The sequence below is a fragment of the Scardinius erythrophthalmus genome (assembly GCF_964197995.2).
Source record: "Scardinius erythrophthalmus genome assembly, chromosome: 8".
Lineage (NCBI taxonomy): Eukaryota > Metazoa > Chordata > Actinopteri > Cypriniformes > Leuciscidae > Scardinius > Scardinius erythrophthalmus.
In genome coordinates this window covers 5,803,575-5,827,577 of record NC_138228.1, presented here as the reverse complement: position 1 = coordinate 5,827,577, position 24,003 = coordinate 5,803,575, and the positions used below count along the sequence as shown (strand labels likewise).

The 24,003-nt window shown below is 43.2% G+C and overlaps 1 protein-coding gene across 1 annotated transcript in view; it reads left to right on the top strand.

Moving 5' to 3' along the window:
• tspan18b (tetraspanin 18b) overlaps positions 1-24,003 on the top strand; it is a 46,469-nt gene that overhangs the window by 1,699 nt on the left and 20,767 nt on the right. Inside the window, exon 2 of the mRNA XM_081373120.1 lies at positions 23,404-23,475. Within this exon, the coding sequence (XP_081229246.1) occupies positions 23,473-23,475 (3 nt within the window). The 5' untranslated portion in view covers positions 23,404-23,472. The remainder of the gene's footprint in view (positions 1-23,403; positions 23,476-24,003) is intronic.

Below are 24,003 nucleotides of genomic sequence, written 5' to 3'. Positions count from 1 at the left end.
AATACAGGACTTCACAGCCTGTCAAACTACATCAAATATGGTGATATGCCATGCAATCAAATCTCATCTAATCACGAGTCATTGAGAAGAACTTGAAAACCTTTTGAATACATTCTTGTTATTGAAACAGAAATTCATGATCTCTTTGAGATAGAGGATATTCTTTCAAACAAAGTCCTGCCTTATATTCTCAAGTGGCTATTGAAAGATTTGCAAGTACACAGGCCTTAAATCTTACATTCCAACTGTCTAACTTCATGTGCACTGTAACTTTATATCCATTAGAGGGTTTCTGCGAATTTGTCCACCTATTTCTGAACCCTATTTTTGTAGACTGACATAAATGTTTGCTGCACTTGTTCCCTTAAAGCAGACTGAGACCAGTTTTCAATTAGTCAAGCACTTGTGCGTGAAGATATTGGCTCTGAGGGATCCATTAATGCCGGCCTTAGTTGTGGCTTGTAGTTTAGCTAAATGCTGATGTCAGAACTCAGACTTCACTCACACACACACAGACAACTCAACACACGCTCAGGTAAGACTAGAGCCCTAAACCTTTACATTCCTCTGAGCCATTGCAAGGCATTTTAGAAAAATCCTTTAAAATGTGGACATTAGAGGCCTAGAAATGATAGATTCTCAGATCAATGTGACACCTAATTTGCCCACTATTTACATACTCTTTTTTACATATTCATGGTGTATTGATAAAGAAATTAATCACAATTATTAATTTTTGGATTGTGGTGTTTGGCAATAAATTATCCAATGAAAATGTATTTTACAGAAATGAAAATGAACCTTTTTTATTGATTATTTGAATGTGTATCAAACTAACCTACACTGAAAAGATCTATAGTATTTACTTTGAAAACCAGAAATTGCTTGTACATTTCATAAACAATTACATAGTAATGGTAAGTTGCACATTGAATTAAATGTGAAATTTTGAAGTAGAAAGACTGAAAAAGTATTTTCTTGTCAAACATACTCCAATAAAAAAAAAATGGTGTAGTGAGTGAACTAAAGTGGTTGACTGATGCAGATATGGAAGAGGGAGACTGTTTTGTTCTGCTTGAGCAGACACAGAATCGTTCAGTCACTAAACCATTAAGCTACTGGAAATGAATATTTGGTTCTTCGTGGTGGGAAGTCCCGGTTGAGAGCAAGAGGCTCGTCTCCAGGCTGTTATATTAATATCAGTTGACATGGCGGCAAATGAACTGGTCGTCAGGGCTGGTTTGATCTCAACCGCAGTTGCTAGATCTCTAATCGGTGCAGGTGATTCATTCCACCCTGAGCTCTTATCCAGCCTCCAGTGAAATGCCCTTATTGACAGCAGAGCTAAGGCCCTGGGAAAAAAGGAGGTCAAGTCATCACTTTCTTCCGAGTTTCAGGCATCAGAGCTACACGAGCTGGCAGTTTGTAGTCTGTAGAGGATCTGGAATGAGATAGAGTATCTATTGCCTTGAAAAGAAAATTGCTTTTCCCCACCATTTGCTGGAGGACTCTCATCTAATGCGTGTGACATGGGGCGATTCACCCAGTAATGGGTTTTGGGGCCTTGTTGCCTCTGAGACATATGAAATTTGCAAAGGAGCCATGTAGATTAATTACCATGAAGAATATGTGTTCTTTGCTCATAGATACTTCAAAAAATGAGAGGCTTGTCAAGTATGACCTGCAGAACTTTGAACATGAACAATTATGAATGCATCGATTTTTTCCTTATGATTTTTGTCCTGTAGACGGCTTTGAGAAACTTTAAAGGATGCAGCTGAGGGCTCCAAAGTTCATTCAAGACTGGGTTGTCCAGTGACCCTGGTGAATAACAGGACCTCTTTATCAGGAGGAAACAGACTGCTTGTTTGTGCTTGGCATAAGGAGAACTAATTCTTATCTATTATTCAGGAAATTTCCTTCAATATTGGTGTGTCAGGGATATAATGAGGTGAAAGTATGCATATTACAAGCTGGGTCCTACAGATAGCTGAGGGTCTCACAGTCATTATTTAATCTTTATCCACAATAAAATGCAGATTTGAGATGTATAATGATGAAATTGATTTCTCCACACTCTTATATAGAAGGAGCCCATGTTGCTGGTGTCTATTTAAAATGTTTAAATTTAGTTACAGATATAAAAAGGTACAATGATTAAGCAGGAAATTAGTAATAGGAATGGGAAAGTTTGGAATCGAAACCTCCTTAAGTTGCTTATTAAATGTAGAGATTAAGGTGGCATACTTTTATTTGAAGAGTCTGTATAATGTAGTGAAAGCATAGACGTTGGGCTTAATTATTGGTTCGAGTATTTGAGAGGATTGAGGAATGACTTTTTTTCAACTCGCACACAACTTGCATGCTGTTCAGAAATCCTGTTAAATTTACTGTAAAAACTGGCAGCCCATTGCCAAACACACTTTAAAAAAATTGGTGACAATGTATTGGCCATTATGGGATGCCTTGTGCCTTGGTCTATATATTGAACAGGCAATATTTACAGCGCTGCTGGATAGATTACTTGCAAATTCCAGTGAGTTACTGATTCCAAATTACGTGACAAAAATTGTTGTTAGTAATGTAATCCATTGCACATTTAAGGTAATGTAATCTGACTACTTTTTGATTACTTTTAGATTACTTTTGATCTAACTCGTTTATCACATTGATTTTAATAGGATAATCTTGTACTATATTTTGATATAAAAATACAAAGAGAAAGAAAATATATTCCATTCTTTATCAACAATATGAAGTGCATTATGTAAGGGTTTCCCGGTTTGTAAAGGAACTGCAGGGGGGGGTGGAAGTTTATCCATCCATCCATCCATCTTCTACCGCTTATCCGGGGCCGGGTCGCGGGGGCAGCAGTCTAAGCAGGGATGCCCAGACTTCCCTCTCCCTAGACACTTCCTCCAGCTCTTCCGGGGGGACACCGAGGCGTTCCCAGGCCAGCCGGGAGACATAGTCTCTCCAGCGTGTCCTAGGTCTTCCCCGGGGTCTCCTCCCGGTGGGACATGCCCGGAACACCTTCCCGGGAAGGCGTCCAGGAGGCATCCGGAAAAGATGCCCGAGCCACCTCAACTGACCCCTCTCGATGTGGAGGAGCAGCGGCTCTAATCTGAGCTCCTCCCGAGTGACCGAGCTTCTCACCCTATATTCTTTCTAAGGGATCGCCCAGCCACCCTGCGGAGAAAGCTCATTTCGGCCGCTTGTATCCGGGATCTTGTCCTTTCGGTCATGACCCACAGCTCATGACCATAGGTGAGAGTAGGAACGTAGATTGACTGGTAAATCGAGAGCTTCGCCTTGCGGCTCAGCTCCTTCTTTACCACGACAGACCGGTACAGGGACCGCATTACTGCAGAAGCTGCACCGATCCGCCTGTCAATCTCCCGTTCCATCCTTCCCTCACTCGTGAACAAGACCCCAAGATACTTGAACTCCTCCACATGAGGCAGGAGCTCTCCACCAACCTGAAGCGAGCAAGCCACCCTTTTCCGACTGAGAACCATGGCCTCGGACTTGGAGGTGCTGATTTTCATCCCAGCCGCTTCACACTCGGCTGCAAACCGTCCCAGTGCATGCTGGAGGTCCTGGTCTGATGAGGCCAACACGACAACATCATCCGCAAAGAGCAGAGATGAAATCGTGTGGTCCCCAAACCCGACCCCCTCCGGCCCCTGGCTGCGCCTAGAAATTCTGTCCATAAAAATTATGAACAGAACCGGCGACAAAGGGCAGCCCTGCCGGAGTCCAACACGCACCGGGAACAAGTCTGACTTACTGCTGGCAATACGAACCAAGCTCCTGCTCCGGTCGTACAGGGACCGGATAGCCCTTAGCAAAGGGCCCCGGACCCCATACTCCCGGAGCACCCTCCACAGGCCGCCGCGAGGGACACAGTCGAATGCCTTCTCCAAATCCACAAAGCACATGTAGATTGGTTGGGCAAACTCCCATGAGCCCTCCAGCACCCTGTAGAGGGTATAGAGCTGGTCCAGTGTTCCACGACCGGGACGAAAACCACACTGTTCCTCCTGAATCCGAGGTTCTACTATCGGCCGGATTCTCCTCTCCAGTACCCTGGCATAGACTTTCCCAGGGAGGCTGAGAAGTGTGATCCCCCTATAGTTTGAGCACACCCTCCGATCCCCCTTCTTGAAAAGAGGGACCACCACCCCGGTCTGCCAGTCCAAAGGTACTGTCCCCAACCGCCACGCGATGTTGCAGAGGCGTGTCAGCCAAGACAGCCCCACAACATCCAGAGACTTGAGGTACTCAGGGCGGATCTCATCCACCCCCGGTGCCTTGCCACCGAGGAGTTTCTTGACTACCTCGGTGACTTCAGCTTGGGTGATGGATGAGTCCGCCTCCGAGCCCTCAGCCTCTGCTTCCTCAGTGGAAGACGTGACGGCGGGATTGAGGAGATCCTCGAAGTATTCCTTCCACCGTCCGGTGATATCCCCAGTCGAGGTCAACAGCTGCCCACCTCCACTGTAAACAGCGTTGGTAGGGCACTGCTTCCCCCTCCTGAGGCGCCGGACGGTTTGCCAGAATCTCTTCGAGGCCGACCGATAGTCCTTCTCCATGGCCTCACCGAACTCCTCCCAGGCCCGAGTTTTTGCCTCCACAACCACCCGGGCTGCAGTCCGCTTGGCCCGTCGGTACCCATCAGCTGCCTCAGGAGTCCCACAAGCCAGCCAGGCCCGATAGGACTCCTTCTTCAGCTTGACGGCATCCCTTACTTCCGGTGTCCACCACCGGGTTCGGGGATTGCCGCCTCGACAGGCACCGGAGACCTTACGGCCACAGCTCCGAGTGGCCGCGTTGACAATGGAGGTGGAGAACATGGTCCACTCGGACTCAATATCTCCAGACTCCCTCGGGATCTGGTCGAAGCTCTGCCGGAGGTGGGAGTTGAAGATCTCTCTGACAGGAGATTCGGCCAAACGTTCCCAACAGACCCTCACAGTACGTTTGGGTCTGCCGAGTCTGTCCAGCTTCCTCCCCCGCCATCGGATCCAACTCACCACCAGGTGGTGATCAGTTGACAGCTCCGCCCCTCTCTTCGCCCGAGTGTCCAAGACATACGGCCGGAGGTCGGATGAAACGACCACAAAGTCGATCATCGACCTCCGGCCTAGGGTGTCCTGGTGCCATGTGCACTGATGGACACCCTTATGCTTGAACATGGTGTTCGTTATGGACAAGCTGTAACTAGCACAGAAGTCCAATAACAGAACACCACTCGGGTTCAGATCAGGGGGGCCGTTCCTCCCAATCACGCCCCTCCAGGTGTCACTGTCGCTGCCCACGTGGGCGTTGAAGTCCCCCAGTAAAACGATGGAGTCCCCAGTCGGAGCACTTTCCAGCACCCCTCCCAGAGACTCCAAGAAGGCCGGGTACTCTGCACTGCCGTTCGGCCCGTAAGCACAAACGACAGTGAGAGACCTATCCCCGACCCGAAGGCGTAGGGAAGCGACCCTCTCGTTCACCGGGGTGAACTCCAACACATGGCGGCTGAGCTGGGGAGCTATAAGCAAACCCACACCAGCCCGCCGCCTCTCACCATGGGCAACTCCAGAGTGGTGAAGAGTCCATCCTCTCTCGAGGAGTGTGGTTCCAGAGCCCAAGCCGTGCGTGGAGGTGATCCCAACTATCTCTAGTCGGAATCTCTGAACCTCACGCACAAGCTCAGGCTCCTTCCCCGCCAGAGAGGTGACATTCCATGTCCCTAGAGCTAGATTCCACGTCCAGGGATCGGGTTGTCTAGGCTCCCGCCTTCGACTGCCGCCCGATCCACTTAGCACCGGCCCCTTACGATCCCTCCTGCAGGTGGTGGGTCCACGGGAGGGTGGCCCCACGTCACTCCTTCGGGCTGAGCCCGGCCGGACCCCATGGGGGGAGGCCCGACCACCAGGCGCTCGCATACGAGCCCCAACCCCGGGCCTGGCTCCAGGGTGGGGCCCCGGCTGCGCCATACCGGGCGACGTCACGGTCCTCCTTTTTTTGGGCATCATAGGGGGTTTTGAACCGCTCTTAGTCTGACCCGTCGCCTAGGACCTGTTTGCCTTGGGAGACCCTACCAGGGGCATATAGCCCCAGACAACATAGCTCCTAGGTTCATTCGGGTACTCAAACCCCTCCACCACGGTAAGGTGGCAGTTCAAGGAGGGGAAGTTTAATGAAAAGCTATTAATTAAACCATGAAAATTAAATTAAAAATAAGTAATTTTAAAATAAAAACAGTTAAAATAAAACACAAAAAAAATATATACATATAAAAAAATGTTTACAGTATGGTACAATAAAATTATATATATGGTTCTGTTAGATGTAATACTATTTTTCACTCTATACGGTAATATAAGGGAGTTTACAGTTAACTGATTACCAGTTTTTACTGTAGCATTAAAAAAATTACATTAAAATTATGAACATTTTTACTGTGATAATAACACTGCATTTTGCTGATAATTAAGGTTTTGGTTCTATTTCTCAAAACCATGGCCTGTTTATAATAGCGGCACACACAGTTACCCTTGTGTATCCTGAACTATTGAGGAAAAGGGCTCTGTTGATTCGAGTTGCTCTTTTTATGGCATTTTTGTGGCTTAAACTTTCTCTCTGTATAGGCTCACATTGTCCGTGTAGCAAAGGCCTGATTTCCCTTTGACACAGTTAAACTCCTCACTACTCCTGACTCAGGCATATTTGGTGTGCTTCTGATCCTCTCTCTCTCTCTCTCTCTCTCTCTCTCTCTCTCTCTCTCTCTCTCTCTCTCTCTCTCTCTCTCTCTCTCTCATTCCAGTAGACGTTTATTCCCCAGATTTTTTCCCTATACTCCCCACCTCTGTTTTCCCCGTCCTCTGGGTTTTTGGTTTTGGTAACAGTTCTGCGGTCGCTCCTGTGTATTCAAGTGCACGTAGCAAACTCAGAAGCCATTACTCTACAGACAGACATTCCTTGGTGGAAAGCGCTTGGTAGGTTTTAGTTTTTCAGAGGTGTTTAGATGTTCACTACAGTTTTGTGCTCTTTTTAAATGATCAAGAAACACATTGTTTTGTCTTTGAAGACCACCCACACATACAAGGACATTAGCATGCGTTCACACAAACACACACTCACATGAGAGTGGAATGAGCACAGCTGGATCAAGTCCATTAGCTCAGTGTGTTTAAGGTCTTTGCTCTCTGTTACAATTTTATTTCAGGATCTTGAATTCTGGACATTGTACGAATGACCTGTAATTTATATACCTAAAGCTGAAAGAAGCTTACAGGTACAATGTTTCCATAAAGTGTGGCTGTATTTGGAGATAATGATTTAACATAAGTTTTTTGCGCTAAAATCGCACAAAACATTTTTTTCCCCCTCAATATGCTGAGATATGCTATCCTTACAATACAAACATGATGATGAGCGCTACAGTATGAACCATTTAGACATAAATGGGTTATATACTGTTTTCCCCTAGATTTTATCACCATTATGCACTTTTATGCATTATGCATTAGTGCATCATAATATTATGCCTCTGCATAACCAAAATGTTTCTGCATTAGAATTTATTCATGCTTGTATTCATGTTTTCCTGTAATTTCACAAAACATTAGGTTGATGCAAAAAACAGCTAACAATACAAGCCTAATAGAAAAAGGTTTAACAGACTGCTGAGTGCATTTTATATACATGTACACATCACCAATCAAATGTCTGGGCACTCAAACTCATTCTTTCTTACGTTTCGTTTCGTTTATTTATTTATATAGCATATTTAAAAAGAGCTGCGGTTGGATGAGGTCCGGTTCCGCTAAAATGAACTTCTCCATGTGCGCTCCTCACTTACTTCACTCCTATTGGTTGTCGCTCCCAAAAGTCGCTCCTAATTTGCATAAAGTTCAATCACGTCTCTGGACACGCCCACATCCTGTCACACGATCACTGTCACTGGAAATCGGCAGCTGAAAATGTGTCCAAACTTATGACTAGTAGTGTGTAAAAATACATTCCTGTGAACTAGACAAAGAACCACAATGCTTTCAGTTAAAACAATTGAATTGAGAAAAACATTTGTATGTCAGTGTTCATGTCATAATAACAAAATACATGCCCGATTGTAAAGAACATTTTCCTCATCTCCTCATAATGTATTTGACAACTTCCTCCTACAAGTCTGCCACATCAGATGCCACTTTAGGCCTGGTGTTTAACAGCAGATTAAGTTGACATGTTCTGTACTTTTACCGGTACTTTTTCTCATGATTTTTTTATGAGCTGCTATAAATTTTTCAGACAGGCTTCTTTACTCATTTGTGGCTTTCAACAGATTTGGTGGGTCACTAACGTTGAAGTCATCTTGTGGCTTTTAGGGGCGTGTTGTGAAGCCCCAGGCGTCATCCTGCAAGACAGCAGTGGTCAGTCAGCTTCAGTTCAATGCAGGACCATGAAGAAGACTGTCCTCTTTAATCATGAGATAACGTGATCACAGGATTGTCACATTGTGTGGTCAATAAGAGGAAACTGCACGTTTCTACATTCAAGCTGCTGAGGAAATATTTAGGGCAATGATATCATTCCCCACTGATTAGGCTGGAGAATGGATGAAATAGACCATGAAGTCTAATCTCTTCCTTTCCTAATCTCTGCTCGTATTTGAAAACTGCCGGAGGAAAAGACTGAGCACTCTTCAAAGGTAGTAAATGCTTTGTGTGAGCATCATTTGCATGTTACTGATTATTTTAACATAAATTGAATGTGCCAGCTTGCGTTTTTGAGGATGGAGAGAACAGGATTGTTCGAGACTGAGGGTTACAAGGTGCTTATTTTGAATTGGTGCTGAATTTTGGGCTATGATTGGCAACTTAAATCCTCATGCAGGTCAAAGACAGGGAGCTTCAGGAAATAATAAACCTGGGCTTGTGTCCCAATAATTAGTCACGTGTTCTTCTGCCAGCGAGTGGCCACATTGCACTGACTTAATTACAACCACCTGCTTGAGACGGACTGAAAACATCAGACCCTGCAGTTGAGGCAAGTCTCCAGCTGTTTGCGCTTTCGTGATAATCTTTTGATTGGCAAGTTGTGATGTTTTTCTTGGGTCCTGCGAGACCACGGCATCTGAGATGGTGTAAATCAACTGAAAAAGGATAGTTTAGTGCTGTGCGTCTATAGACTTGCCAGCCAACATCTCTTTGAGTCGAATATGAGATGTGCCCTCAGAAATACACAGGCCTCAAATAATCTCCATTAAAATAGAACAATAGAAATGGAACTCAGCGGCTTCATTGTTTGTCTAACATTTGGAAAAATGAAGAGGATATAAACAGAGTTGTAATTAATATTTGGGAAAGTGACCGATTTCTGTTTGTTGTTTGCTAAATGGTTGATTTCTTTGTGGGAAAAATGCATCCATCATTAGTCTTTAAGAATTGTCTGCTTGTTAAGCTGTGAAAACTTTTCTTTATTTAACTGAAAAGCATTTAATAAAAAAAAAGATTTCATTCGAATATTGTCTTTCTTTTTCAATGCATGTCAAGACATGAATTGGTGACCTAGAATATGGTTTCAAGCAGACCTAGAATATGGTTTTGGGCCTTTCATCACATCCAGCTGTCCCCTACAACATTTTTATCCTCATATTTTATTTATTTCTTTATACAGTGTTTTCTTCCATATTAAGACCTATTCTTGAAACACATTCATCAAAATTGTATTTAAATAATTTTAGTTTATTTATTCATTTAATAAACATTCTAATACTGAGCAGGACATGCATCCAACGGTTCACTCATATCTCATTATTCACTCATATCTTTGTCACACCGCACTGATCAAAGCTCAATTTTATAGTTTGAAGTTGATGGAATGATAAAGAGCCCTTTCAGTTCTGTTCCATAAGCCTTTAACTATTGTGCCCGAATAATTTACCTGGCCTTTGAAGATTGAACACATTCAGTGTCTTTTAAAATACCTTATGAAATGTGATTTGCAGCATTTAAAAGTGCAATGAAAATCCTGTCATCTTGCCTGCTCAACCTCACTGTGAAGAATATCCAGTAACACTTTCTTTTAATGATCCACTTTAGACATTCTACTAACTATAAGTAACTTTGCAACTACATGTCAACTAACTCTCATTAGAGTATTATTAGTCTGTCTGCGTAATATCTGTTAACACTTCATTTTAACGCTCCCAACAGACATTCTACTGACTATAAATAACTTTGCAACTGATTCTACTAACCCGAACCCTATTATAATACTCTAATGAGAGTTAGTTGACATGTAGTTTCAAAGTTACTTATAGTTAGTAGAATGTCTAAAATGGACCATCAAAATAAAGTGTAACCAAATATCCTGCTACAGGCCATATTTGGGAGCTTTGACAGAGGACAAGTTTTCCAGTGAATTCTGACTAACTGGAGTATTTAGAATATACTGTATTGCAGGAGTTGTATGGACTACGTTTATGATACATTTATGGTCCCTATAATTTTCCTTTAATGCCATTGTCTTTCTTTCACATTCCAAAGCTTAAAAAAAACATGTAGATGAGTAAATGATAACATATCTTTAATTTTTAGGGTAACTACTACCTTTTTAAGATTTTATGTTTGAGCATTAATCATAGTTTTTATACAACTATGCAAATTTGTTGAGTAGGAAACAAGAAAGATTTGTTCCTTTCTTTTTCCCACCATGCAGATCATTGAGCTCAATGAGAAGCGTCAGTCAGCAGGAGGACGCAGTCCAAAAAGATATTTGGACTGAGTCAAAATGAGTCAGATAATCTGTGTGGCCCTATTTAAGCTTTTGGAGGGCAGAAACTGAATTTCGAGAATTGGCTAGAGGCTTTCAGAGGCAATTGAAGACATATGGAACAAGCATCAGCCTACAAGATCAGTTGTAAACAGCATTTTCCTAATGAACAACTGCAGTAGCGTAACACCCAGAATTACACTACAGTAGAAAACCAGCTTTAAAGAAAATCCATGTGATCCTTTGCATATTAAATGCAGACAAAACTAATGAATTGACTATGTAATATGTCCTGTTGGTTTCAAGGTACAATTCTGGAATCCTGTTTCAACTTTTTTGACCTGTTTCATCTATATAAAGTTTGATTAATTAATTTGATACCCGTCCAAACACAGAAACTGATATTTTGGAATTACGGATGCCATTTCCTTAAAAGCAAAGAGTAATGTGTGTTGTGATACAGTACGGGTGTGAGTCTTGAGATGTGTTCTCTTAACTTTCTCAGCACGTTCATTTGTTGTCCCGCTGCTGATCCATCATCTCTTGTGGTGGAAACCAATTGACTTGTGTTCCTATTGAGACCTCTTATTGGATGCCCTCCAAATGATCTCATGTTCCATAGTTTCTCTGGCTCTTCCTTATGTGCCATAAATCATTGTGATGTAATCTTTCTCACTGCCGTTCCCACAGCTGGTGAGCTGAAGTGCTTTTTCTCTGAGAGAGTGTTGCGTAGTGACCAGTTAACCTCGGGTTTTACATCCCAGAGCAGAAATGACTGCGTTGACCTCTCATATTCCTCAGATGTGCACACACTGTCTTTATTTCTGAAATGTCCCTTTATTCCGCCTGGGGTCTTTCAAGTTATGGACTGTTTTTGCAGTGTTTATCCAGGCGAATAAGACTGAACACATTTTGAGAATTGTAAAATCTCTCAGAGTGTTTATGTCTGGGATTTGCATTTGGGCCTGAAGATCTGATTTTCTGAGAGTATTTGTGTTTGTGTTGAGTGTGATCCCTCCTGACGTCTCTGCGCTTGTGCTCCCATGGCCAGGGGGGAGAAATGTTTCTAAAAGCACTGAGAGATTTTTTTTACGAGACCTTACTGTGGAAAAATGTCTGGTCGTTTTGCCACCTACTCCTCCCGGATAGCCTCCTCCTGAGATCCTGTAAAAAGCAGGATATCTGTACCCTGGGATGTCATGTTCTTTGCATCCTGAGGGTAATGGGATTTTGGGAACTTGCAAAGCAGAAACATTTTATGAACATATTATAGGAAAAATACAAGTTTTATTGATGTTTAAGGAGCCCCAGTGAATCCCATTTAGCCCTTAGTTCATCATCTCGTATCAAAGGCTTTGCTTTGAACGGCAAAGTATGTCATTTTCTGTGAAATTAGAGAAGTTAAATAGGTGGAATTAATGTCTTGAATTTTGAAACACCAGATTTATTATAAAAAGTTTTTTTCAGCTTTTGGATGCAGCCATAGCTTTAGAAAACCACACAGAGGTGTAGGGGTTAAATAAAATGTGCCTGTTTACGAGGAGGTCCCGCTGTTGAGCTTCTGCCTGATGAGGCAAATGATCCTGTTCTAAGGGTTGATGTGCTTATATCCCAGCACGGCTTCTGCTCTCTTTGCTCCTCCGGTCGTGCCCGTGAAATCGGCGCAGTGCAGCATTACCATTCAAGCCTCCAGCTGTGTCAAATCTCAGTCTAGATCAATTATAACATCCAGCTTCTCTTCCAAATCTCTGTCTGACAGATTCTGCGGTTTTATTTGCATGTATCAAAATCTCATATTCATACACGTGAAATCCACTGATTAGGTGTCTTGAGAGGAGGATGTGGGCGGAGAGGGGATTTCGGTCTGGTGTTTTTGTCATTTTTGGTGTATGTTGAGGTGAAAAAATAGATACTGTACAGAAATACTCTACTATTCAAACTTTTCAGGTCTGTAAGGTTTTTTTTTTAAAGATAATCCGAAAAGATGCATTTAGTTGATCAAAGGTGACAGTACTGTGGATGCAAGTCTTTTACATTGTTACAAAATAAATGCTCTTCTTTTGAACTTTCTATTCATCAAAGAATCCTTAAAAAATGGTCATGGTTTCTTCAAAAATATTAAGCAGCACAACTGCTTTTAATATTGATAATAATAAGAAATGTTTCTTGAGCACCAAACAAGCATATCAGAATGATTTCTGAAAGATTGTGTGATACGTTTTGAATAATGTAATTGTTTCTAACCATTGTTGTAAGATAAAGACACACCAAGTAACACTATATGTAGTTCCACCTTATAAGTTGCCGTGTTAAATGTTTAACCATGTTTAATGTGATCTTTTGCAAATCTCAACATGAATGTCCATTTTTCATTCTGTAGATTAGACTGTTTGATGCCTAAATTCACTTGTAGCTATTAAATTGATTGATTTAACTAAAATGAGTCCCTTTTAAGTCAAGTTACAAAGGGAACCGTCAACCCATGATTTAAGTTGGTATCTTGTTGCCCCTTTTCGGTCATATCCCACTCTCATTCTGTTGTCGTGAACTGCCGTGCTGTTTTCCCATGGTGAATGGGATTACACTGACAGCAGAGAATGTTTGGTGTTGACACAGCATGCAGCTTGGACAGTGCTCCAAATCCCCCGCTGTTCCTGAGACCAAACAGCAAAATCTGCTCATTTTTCAGACCAATTGCTCTGGGAATATGAACTGGCTAGAGGAAAGTCCTGTATTTGTGTAAGGAACTAATAGTTTTTCCTCTGGTTTTAATTAAGAAAGACTCAGGGAACCAAGTGCTTCCCGTCCAACAGATTGTGCTTTGAATTTTTACGACAGGTTTTTTCAGCACAACAAAATAAACAATGTACACCTTGTTAGGATAAAACAAGAGAAGGGTTAACACTGGACTACATCTTCTCACCAAAGTCACATAATGCTGCTTTTGACTATTAACATGTATTATTTTCATTTATAATGAAAGAAGGTGGAATAAAGGGACAGTAGATGCAACATTCCCAATAATGTTTGGCACATCTTTAAACAAAGACCTGAAATTGACAACAGATGTATGCACATACTTAAGAAGCTTGTCCGATGCAGAGCTGAATAAATGTGGCGAATGTGATTAAAATATTTGTTTGCTTAAGAACAGGCAGCAGTTCAGGATTAAATGAATAGATTAATTATATCGCTAACCAAAGGTGAGGCAGGAGCTTATTTGATGATAAAAGGTCATAGGTAATCCTTAAGTAATTGATATTGGATTGTTTCTTGGTTGTGCTGTGTTGTTGATGACTAGTCTCGCATAATCAGAGTTTTCATTGGCCAAGGACCGACCAAGAGGCCGTCTGACCGACGTAAAGCAATCAATCATGTTTAGGGGTGTGAAAATGTAATATCGATGTCCCTACAGTAACAGACCGGTGAACAAATCATTCAAGAATGTCATGCACGTTTACTGTGAACTTCACAATCTTAACATAAACTCATCGTAAAAAATAGGGGTGTAATATCGCGATATGTTTGGCGATACTGTATCGATATTTATTTGTTTACATCCAAGATTTGTGCAGTGGTTTTGTTTTTCGATTTAAACCCTATATTTGATCATGTTTATCCAGAACTCCAGTTATGATATTCATTTTATTACAATTGATGCAGGAAATTGGTAGGGGTGTGAATCGTCACTGGTCTCACGATTCGGTTCGATATCATAATGCATCACGATGCGTTGCATCCTCACTTTTCAATATTACTGCACATGCCTACATTTTTGTCAATGAATACAAGCAGTCAGATATATGAACTCCCTTTTTGGTAGTACACTTCCTGAATGTACTGTTGCAAACATCAAATACAACTTAAGTCTGAACACAGCAGACGACAGTACCATTTAGAACAAACACTAGTAAAAGCGCATGAAACTGTCAAGTGTACTTAAGTTACAATAATGCTCACACACACTCGCACGCACACACTCGCACTTGACTCGCGCACACACACACTCGCATACACACGCATGCAGCCTCGCACACACACATACTCTCATGCACACGCTTGTACGCACACACACACTCTCACGCGCATGCACACACTCGAGCTAACATGCTGCAAATTTTTAAACGGTGGGTGCATTTTTTGCATTACTCGCTTTTGTGTTTCGCCTCCCTCCGCCATTTTACGCTTGCCGAAAAGTGCGTATGTGACGAATGACTAGCCTGACTTCGTCATACTCATATTCTAGTCAGAATGTGAGTCTGATACTGCTCCATAGAGATTTTATTATGGGGCGTGTCTCAACCGAACCAGGAAAAAAAAAACCTCTGCACTCAATTGGATAGACCTACAACCAATCAGAGCAACGGAGTAAATGACGCATGTTCTTCATTCATATTTTCAACCAACAAAATGTCGCGGCTCTCTGTTCCTCTTTTAAAATGAATGCGCTGTTGATATCTTCTATAACAGACGCGATGGCGGAATCTACACATGATGTTTCATAAACAAAGTTCGGGAGGAGCACATACAAATAATCAATCCAATATCAACTTGTCATCAAACAATACCATGTCTAACGTTACCCTATATCAGCATGAGGAAGCATATTCACTCTGTCAACTTTCCTAACACTCCTTGACAGTTTTTCAGCATCCCTCCACCACCCCGAATCCTCACTCTTGTCTTGTTCTCTCACAACCAGGAATACGGGGGGAGTATGGCTACCGAGCCCACAGCCCTCTCCTCGGACAGCACGTCATATACGCATTTATTCTATCTGACTTATTTGTGTGAACTCGTGAAATCTCATATACGCATTTATTCTATCTGACTTATTTGTAAGTGTGAACTCGTGAAGTCTCAATTCTCCAGCTGCAGTCGTCTTTGTTGTAAACTAATTCAAATCAAGCGCTCTTTGGTGACGTAGGTGATTACGTAACCGCAGATCATCTGTCCATCATCGATTAAAGCCCGCCCTGGCAATTTGATTGGCTCGGCCTTTTGGGAGCCGAGCATAATTACTCCTCAACGGATCGAGTCCAGACCGAACTTCCTAACCAAAAAATGTTGTGGGCGGGGTTCGGGTTGGCACCCAGGCTAACGAATGACGTCAGAGAAACGTAAATAGGCAATAATCAATTATTGCTATTATCGATTACTGCATCAATGCAGAATCGTCCACGTCCGCTTTGCGATGCATCGATGCAACAATTAATTTCAACACCCCTAGAAAGGGGTATACAGCTCAATTTGTAACAGTGCAGTGTCTTTATGGTTATTTTACACTGATTCAAGATCAAATTGACTTAAATGAAAAAAATGTCATCAATCACTAACTCTTTATTGACATGATCAGATCATTTATCCTGTCTGAATGCTGTTTGCATAACCCTTTCTGAGTGAAAACAGAGGTTCACAGACCTCTTAGCTTGCATGTTAACAACCTTTCTTGTGCCTAATTGGAGAACCCGACTCCCCCACACCTTTAAGCCCTTTTGGCCCGTTCCTACAGGTCTCCCCCCTTTTAGTCATTGGCTTCAAAGGCTTGTTTTGATGCCCTGAACCTCGTCTCTCCCCAGAGACTGAGGTCTGCTTGGCCTTGGGGCCTGGGAAGGGCGAGAGAAGTTTTAATGAAAGACAAGAACAGACTGCGTAGAGAAAACACTAAGAAAGTGTGTACAGAGCTGGTCATTATCACAGCACTGAGTGTTGTGCCAGGAGTTGTACCATATGACTCTCTCGACACTTTGACAGCCTCCCTTTTCTCAAGGGATCGCGATTGCCCCTGTCAGACACCTGTCGCCAGGTCAGAGGACACCTGGATGAGGGAAATACTGCAACATCTCAATCAAATGTACTGATCAGTTGTCTGAAGCAAAGAAGTGGGTTAAATCTGTTTTGAGTTGATACCTGATTGGTTTTTATTAGTACAATTCAGAGTGTTTGAAGCTCGGTCCAGACATCTGTGAATGCCCATCGTTTGATGAAATATTGGAATACACTTGATGAAATATTGAAACATTATATCTGTGGTGTGTCATTGTTTTTAAAGTAAATCTCTCAATGTTACTGGAGCTAAACCTAAAAAGACCCCACTAACCTTAGTCTCAGCCTCAGGCAATGCAAAAAATCAGGAATCGCATATGTATTTGTTAAACTATGTTTTTTTAACCTTTCGGCTTTCTAATATCCAATACGCACTTTACACTCAACAGTTTTGTCATTGACTCCCCAAGTGTTTTTAAGTTTGGTTATATGTGCAATGAGTGCTTCTAAGAAACATTAGTCAAGTTTATGGCAAATGTTTGACACTGTAACATTTAGATGGAGAGACACTGACCACAAAGTCAACAAACAGGTTTAATTTCTGTTTCAGATTTAGGATCAGAAAGTTTGGGATCAGATTTTTTTTTTTTTTAAAATTTATAAACTAATACTTTTATTCAGCAAGGATGCATTAAATTAATCAAAATTAACGGTAAAGACATTTATATGTTCATGTTTTCCAACAACAACAAAAAATTAAGCAGCACAACTGTTTTCAACATTGATAATAATAAGAAATGTTTCTTGAGCAGCAAATCAGCATATTAGAATGATTTCTGAAGGATCATGTCACACTTTTCATGCTGAAGATTCATTGAATATAATTACAGTTCAAACTGAACGTAATAGCCAATTAATAGACCAATAATAACAGACATAAGAACTCAGTGTTTGTAAATAATGGTTTTGTTGAGCTGGACACATCTCTATTAGTGTCACGATTCTGTTCTGTCTGAGTGTTTTTGTCACTGGTCACATGTCTTCCTTTGTTCTGTTTTCCCGCCACTCCTTGGTTTCCATGGTTACCCTCATTAGTTCATTTGTATCACCTGGTTCCTCGTTAGTCTTGTCAGCTGTGTCTTGTTTCCCTGATCTGTTCTCCCCTGTATTTAAGCCCTGAGTGTTTCAGTCTTCACTTGTCGGTCAATGTTTTATGTTAGGCGATCTTTGCCTGAGCACATGCTCCCTGTTCCTTGTTTTTGTGAGATTGTGAATTAAAACCTTGGATTACTTCATCTGCGAGTTTGCCTCCTACTTCATCCACCCAGAAGCCTGACAATTAGAGGATGAACTTGAGAAAAAGCGGCATATGCCTCCAAAGACTGGACAGTTGATGAGCCTGGACATCACATCCTTCCAGAGTTTTGAGTTGATACCTGATTGGTTTTTATTAGTACAATTCAGAGTGTTTGAAGCTCGGTCCAGACATCTGTGAATGCCCATCGTTTGATGAAATATTGGAATACACTTGATGAAATATTGAAACATTATATCTGTGGTGTGTCATTGTTTTTAAAGTAAATCTCTCAATGTTACTGGAGCTAAACCTAAAAAGACCCCACTAACCTTAGTCTCAGCCTCAGGCAATGCAAAAAATCAGGAATCGCATATGTATTTGTTAAACTATGTTTTTTTAACCTTTCGGCTTTCTAATATCCAATACGCACTTTACACTCAACAGTTTTGTCATTGACTCCCCAAGTGTTTTTAAGTTTGGTTATATGTGCAATGAGTGCTTCTAAGAAACATTAGTCAAGTTTATGGCAAATGTTTGACACTGTAACATTTAGATGGAGAGACACTGACCACAAAGTCAACAAACAGGTTTAATTTCTGCATGCCCGCCGCCCCTGAGACTGTGAGCGTTATGCCCGCTGCGCCTGTGACAGACAGCGTCATGCCCGCAGAGCTTTTGTTTTCTTTTGTTCCGTCGACCCTGAAGCTCCCTTCGCCGCTGGTTCCGTCCAGCTCAAAGCCTTCACCGCTGGTTCCGTCCAGCGCAGAGCCCTCTTCATCGCTGGTCCTGTCCAGCTCAGAGCCCTCTTCGCCGCTGGTTCCGCCCAGCTTAAGGCCCTCTTCGCTGCTGGTCCTGTCCAGCTTAAAGCCCTCTTCGCCGCTGGTTCCGCCCAGCTCAGAGCCCTCTTCGCCGCTGGTTCCGCCCAGCTCAGAGCCCTCTTCGCCGCTGGTACCGCCCAGCTCAGAGCCCTCTTCGCCGCTGGTTCCGCCCAGCTCAGAGCCCTCTTCGCCGCTGGTCCCGCCCAGCTCAGAGCCCTCTTCGCCGCTGGTCCCGCCCAGCTCAGAGCCCTCTTCGCCGCTGGTCCCGCCCAGCTCAGAGCCCTCTTCGCCGCTGGTCCCGCCCAGCTCAGAGCCCTCTTCGCCGCTGGTCCCGCCCAGCTCAGAGCCCTCTTCGCCGCTGGTCCCGCCCAGCTCAGAGCCTTCTTCGCCGCTGGTCCTGTCCAGCTCAGAGCTCTCTTCGTCGCTGGATCTGCCCAGCACAAAGCCCTCACCGCTGGATCTGCCCAGCACAAAGCCCTCACCGCTGGATCTGCCCAGCACAAAGCCCTCACCGCTGGATCTGCCCAGCACAAGGCCCTCACCGCTGGATCTGCCCAGCACAAAGCCCTCGTCGCTGGATCTGCCCAGCACCGAGCCCTCGTCACTGGATCTGCCCAGCACCGAGCCCTCGTCGCTGGATCTGCCCAGCACCGAGCCCTCGTCGCTGGATCTGCCCAGCACCGAGCCCTCGTCGCTGCCCTGCACCGAGCCCTCTCTGGTACCCGGGACTTTTCCCAAGTATTTTTTGGGGGGGGGCCATAGGGCTCCGTCCTGGCCACTCGAGGGGCCATGGCCACCTGAGGGGTCCTCACCACCATGGCCACCTGAAGGGTCTTCACCACCATGGCCACCTGAAGGGTCTTCACCGCCGTGGCCACCTGAAGGGTCTTCTCCGCCATGGCCACCCGAAGGGTCTTCTCCGCCATGGCCACCCGAAGGGTCTTCTCCACCATGGCCACCCGAAGGGTCTTCTCCGCCGTGGCCACCCGAAGGGTCTTCTCCGCCGTGGCCACCCGAAGGGTCTTCTCCGCCGTGGCCACCCGAAGGGTCTTCTCCGCCGTGGCCACCCGAAGGGTCTTCTCCACCATGGCCACCCGAAGGGTCTTCTCCGCCGTGGCCACCCGAAGGGTCTTCTCCGCCGTGGCCGCCCGAAGGGTCTTCTCCGCCGTGGCCGCCCGAAGGGTCTTCTCCGCCGTGGCCGCCCGAAGGGTCTTCTCCGCCGTGGCCGCCCGAAGGGTCTTCTCCGCCGTGGCCGCCCGAAGGGTCTTCTCCGCCGTGGCCGCCCGAAGGGTCTTCTCCGCCGTGGCCGCCCGAAGGGTCTTCTCCGCCGTGGCCGCCCGAAGGGTCTTCTCCGCCGTGGCCGCCCGAAGGGTCTTCTCCGCCGTGGCCGCCCGAAGGGTCTTCTCCGCCGTGGCCGCCCGAAGGGTCTTCTCCGCCGTGGCCGCCCGAAGGGTCTTCTCCGCCGTGGCCGCCCGAAGGGTCCTCACCGCCGTGGCCGCCCGAAGGGTCTGCTCCACCGTGGCCACACCTACAGTCTGCTCCGCCCTGGAGGCTTCCTGCCTTGTCTCCCTTGCCTTGTCTTCCCCGTCAGCCTCCAGGGCGCCCACCCTCCCACCCCTTTGGTCTTTCTACGGCGCGAGGACGCGCCTACCGGGAGGGGGGAGTTATGTCACGATTCTGTTCTGTCTGAGTGTTTTTGTCACTGGTCACATGTCTTCCTTTGTTCTGTTTTCCCGCCACTCCTTGGTTTCCATGGTTACCCTCATTAGTTCATTTGTATCACCTGGTTCCTCGTTAGTCTTGTCAGCTGTGTCTTGTTTCCCTGATCTGTTCTCCCCTGTATTTAAGCCCTGAGTGTTTCAGTCTTCACTTGTCGGTCAATGTTTTATGTTAGGCGATCTTTGCCTGAGCACATGCTCCCTGTTCCTTGTTTTTGTGAGATTGTGAATTAAAACCTTGGATTACTTCATCTGCGAGTTTGCCTCCTACTTCATCCACCCAGAAGCCTGACAATTAGAGGATGAACTTGAGAAAAAGCGGCATATGCCTCCAAAGACTGGACAGTTGATGAGCCTGGACATCACATCCTTCCAGAGGGATGGATGTCCTGTAGGATGTGTCACTCATCGTGTATGTGAATAATGTAGTATGATCATAAACTGAGAGGAGAAGAGGTAGGGAGTGTATAATGACAAATAACGAGCATATGCTTTATTGCCCATCCCTCTATGATCTTCTATTAGCATTGAACTTTACGTCATCCTGCATTGTTCAAATGTTCTTCAGACTGAACAGGGACCTTTAGCTTGGAGGTAGATAACCATAATGCAGATGCCCTTTGAGATCTATTGTTTAAACCCCTTGTTAATTCTAGATGGAGGAAACAATGTTTCCAAGTGTAGAGAACACAGTCAAAGAGCCAACGGTCCCCTCAGACTTTAAGGTCAGAAGAAACAAATCAATTTACCAGGCAATGACCAATCAATGTATTCTGGTCGATATTAAATGCCACTGATTTGGGAGTAAAAGAGGTTTGTATAAAGGAAGCCTCTAGAGTAGATGCATAGTTTTTGAGGTATTTTTTTAATTTATTTTTTCCATAGATTAAAAACAAGATATCTAGACCAAGGCAACCAGATTTTAGATTATTTCTCAGACTGTTTAAAAAAAAAAAGACAAAGGTGCAAGATATTTTAAAGAGGAAACACTAACTACTCGTCTCATGAAGCATTGAGAATGACGTAATCGAAGAAGCAACAACAAGAGAATATAGAAATATTAAGTATAATTCATTGCATAGAAGTATAAAAGATGATATATTAGAAGTTTATTGCAGAATATTCAAATGTATACCAATATAAAAGTTGATTGAGAGTGATGAGTTACTGATTCATTCAAGGGAGTGGGGTCGGTAAGATTTTTTTTTATGTATTTAAAAGTCTCTTATGCTCACAAAGGCTACATTTATTTGGTATAGTAAAACAGTAATATTGTGAATTATTGTTCAATTTCAATTTCAATTCAATTTCAATTGTTTCTTTTATTTTTAATTCACCCTAACTAATTTTTGTTTTATTTTTTAAATATCACTGACCCCAAAACTTTGAATGGTATTAAGTGCACTTTTTTTGCTGTGCAATCTTTGTAAGTGCAATCTCGTTTCAGGATTGTGAGTATTTTATAGTTAAATTCATTTATCTGGTGCACTATAAGAGTTCAAAATGAAGAGCTCCACCCCATGTTTAGTTTGCAAATTGATCAAAGAAAAAAGTTGGTGAATTGACTTGGACTTGAACTTTGAAAAAGGTTAAACCTCTGTTTAGTTGTTATAGGCTCAGTCTACATTACATTTACACTGGTGTTTTAAAAAGCTAAACAAATAGTAATAATAATAATACATTTTTATATTATTATTATTCATATGACAGTAACTACCGTTTCTCTGAAAACAGGTTTACAAACATCTCATGAAATGCTCTCACAAAAATGTTGATAAATTATGCAAATGTGTAAATAATGTGTAACTGGTGCCCGCTACGTTTTCCAAATGCATGCTAGTAATGGAGTTCACTGCATTCATTCACTGTAAACTGAGCCTTTCTGAAATGCAAACAGACTGAAAAGAAATCTTACGTCAATGTGTTTTCTACCTTTCACCATGAGGGTGTCCTCCTTTGAGCTGTGGCCACAGCCCTGGTAATTAATGTGAAACACTGTGGCTGTTGCATTGTTTTACGGCTTTACTTTCTCCTTCTGTGTGTCTATAGAAACTGAACAGTAATGGATGCCCTTACCGCAACAATGTTTGTATGAACTAACTTTTTTTTTTTTGAGGGAGGCTGTTAGTGGTGGTTGGAGAACAAGGGAATACTGGTCTACCAGGTCATAGTGGAAACCACACAGAATTTGTCTACAAAACACTTGCCTTCTTGAAATCAGATAAAACATGAACATCCTGGATTTTATGATGTCTCTTTTATGTCATCTTTCTCCCTACATTCATCTATCCTTATTTAGGAGAAATCTGCTAGACTTTTTGCAAAGCTTTCAGTGCTACTATGTATAATGCTTTTGTGGCTATGCCAGGAACATCACTATTATAATTGGCTAGTAGCTTATTGCAACTGGGAGACACTTGTGTGCAAAACAAAATGAATAGCAGGAAGTTAAAGCATTTAGGCCTGTTAGCTGCACACGGTTGGTGATCGTCTCCAACAGTGAGAATCAGCTACAGGTAATTACCAAGGAATGCTGTTTCTAATAAATTATTCATGACCTCAGACACTAATCAAGATTAGTAGCACCGAGCATAACAGGCAAAATGCAATCAGTTTGGCGTCGAACAATAAAGAGCAATTAACCAAGCAACTGATCTGATAAGTTACAACAGCCATTAATATTTCACCTGCTTCAGTAGTGGGTTTAGTTTGATTAAAGCTAGTGTAATGCTCATTCTGTCCCAGTTCATTTCTTTACTGAAGCTGCAAAGTGAAAAATTCACGCACATGCTGTTTCAGAGTAGTGCACCACAGGGAATGCCATCAATAATGAATCCTCAATCTCGTCGCACTCCAAGATTCGTACTTACAACTTGCCCTGTGCCAAGCGCTCCTCTGAGTCTTCAGTGTGGAGGAGTGCTGCTTTTTCTCTGTCTTGCATGTTTTGTTGGGCTTTTGTGGATATGGATTCTCTTAGCTGTTTGTTTGGTGCCTTTAAATATGTGCCATGACCTCTGGTTGTGTTTCTTTTCAACAGTAACAGACGGAAAGAAGAGCATAGACGCATTATCGTTTGACCTGAATCCTGAACTACATCAAAGAACTCATGGTAGGTGCTTTTGCTTATTAACATAGACAGTCTGTGTGTTCTTAAAGGGATAGTTCAACGAAATGAAAATCCTGTCATTATTTACTCCCCCTCATTCGGTTCTAAACTCATAAACCATGTTTACGTTGTGATTCCCATGCCATTATACACATTTGTGTCCTCATAAACCCTATGTACAAGCGCGCACACACACACACACACACACACACACACTCATAGTGTATCACACAAAGTACCATAAATGCCGTCCATAGAACTTGTGAATTAAATGACACGTCTTCTGAAATCATTCCATATCTCTGTGTAAAGAAAAGACTGAAATTTATCGTATAATTCACTGAAAATATTTCCAGTTTTCTACAACGCTTAGATTTCACTCTCTGTATATTCAAACACAAAGGTATTTGGTGTCAAAGAAAATTTTTACGTGAATAAGAACTTGTTCTTCACACACGTGACATACGACTTCAAAAGACTCTTACGATGTATATTTATGGTTCTTTTATGATGTTTTTTTATCATTTTTTG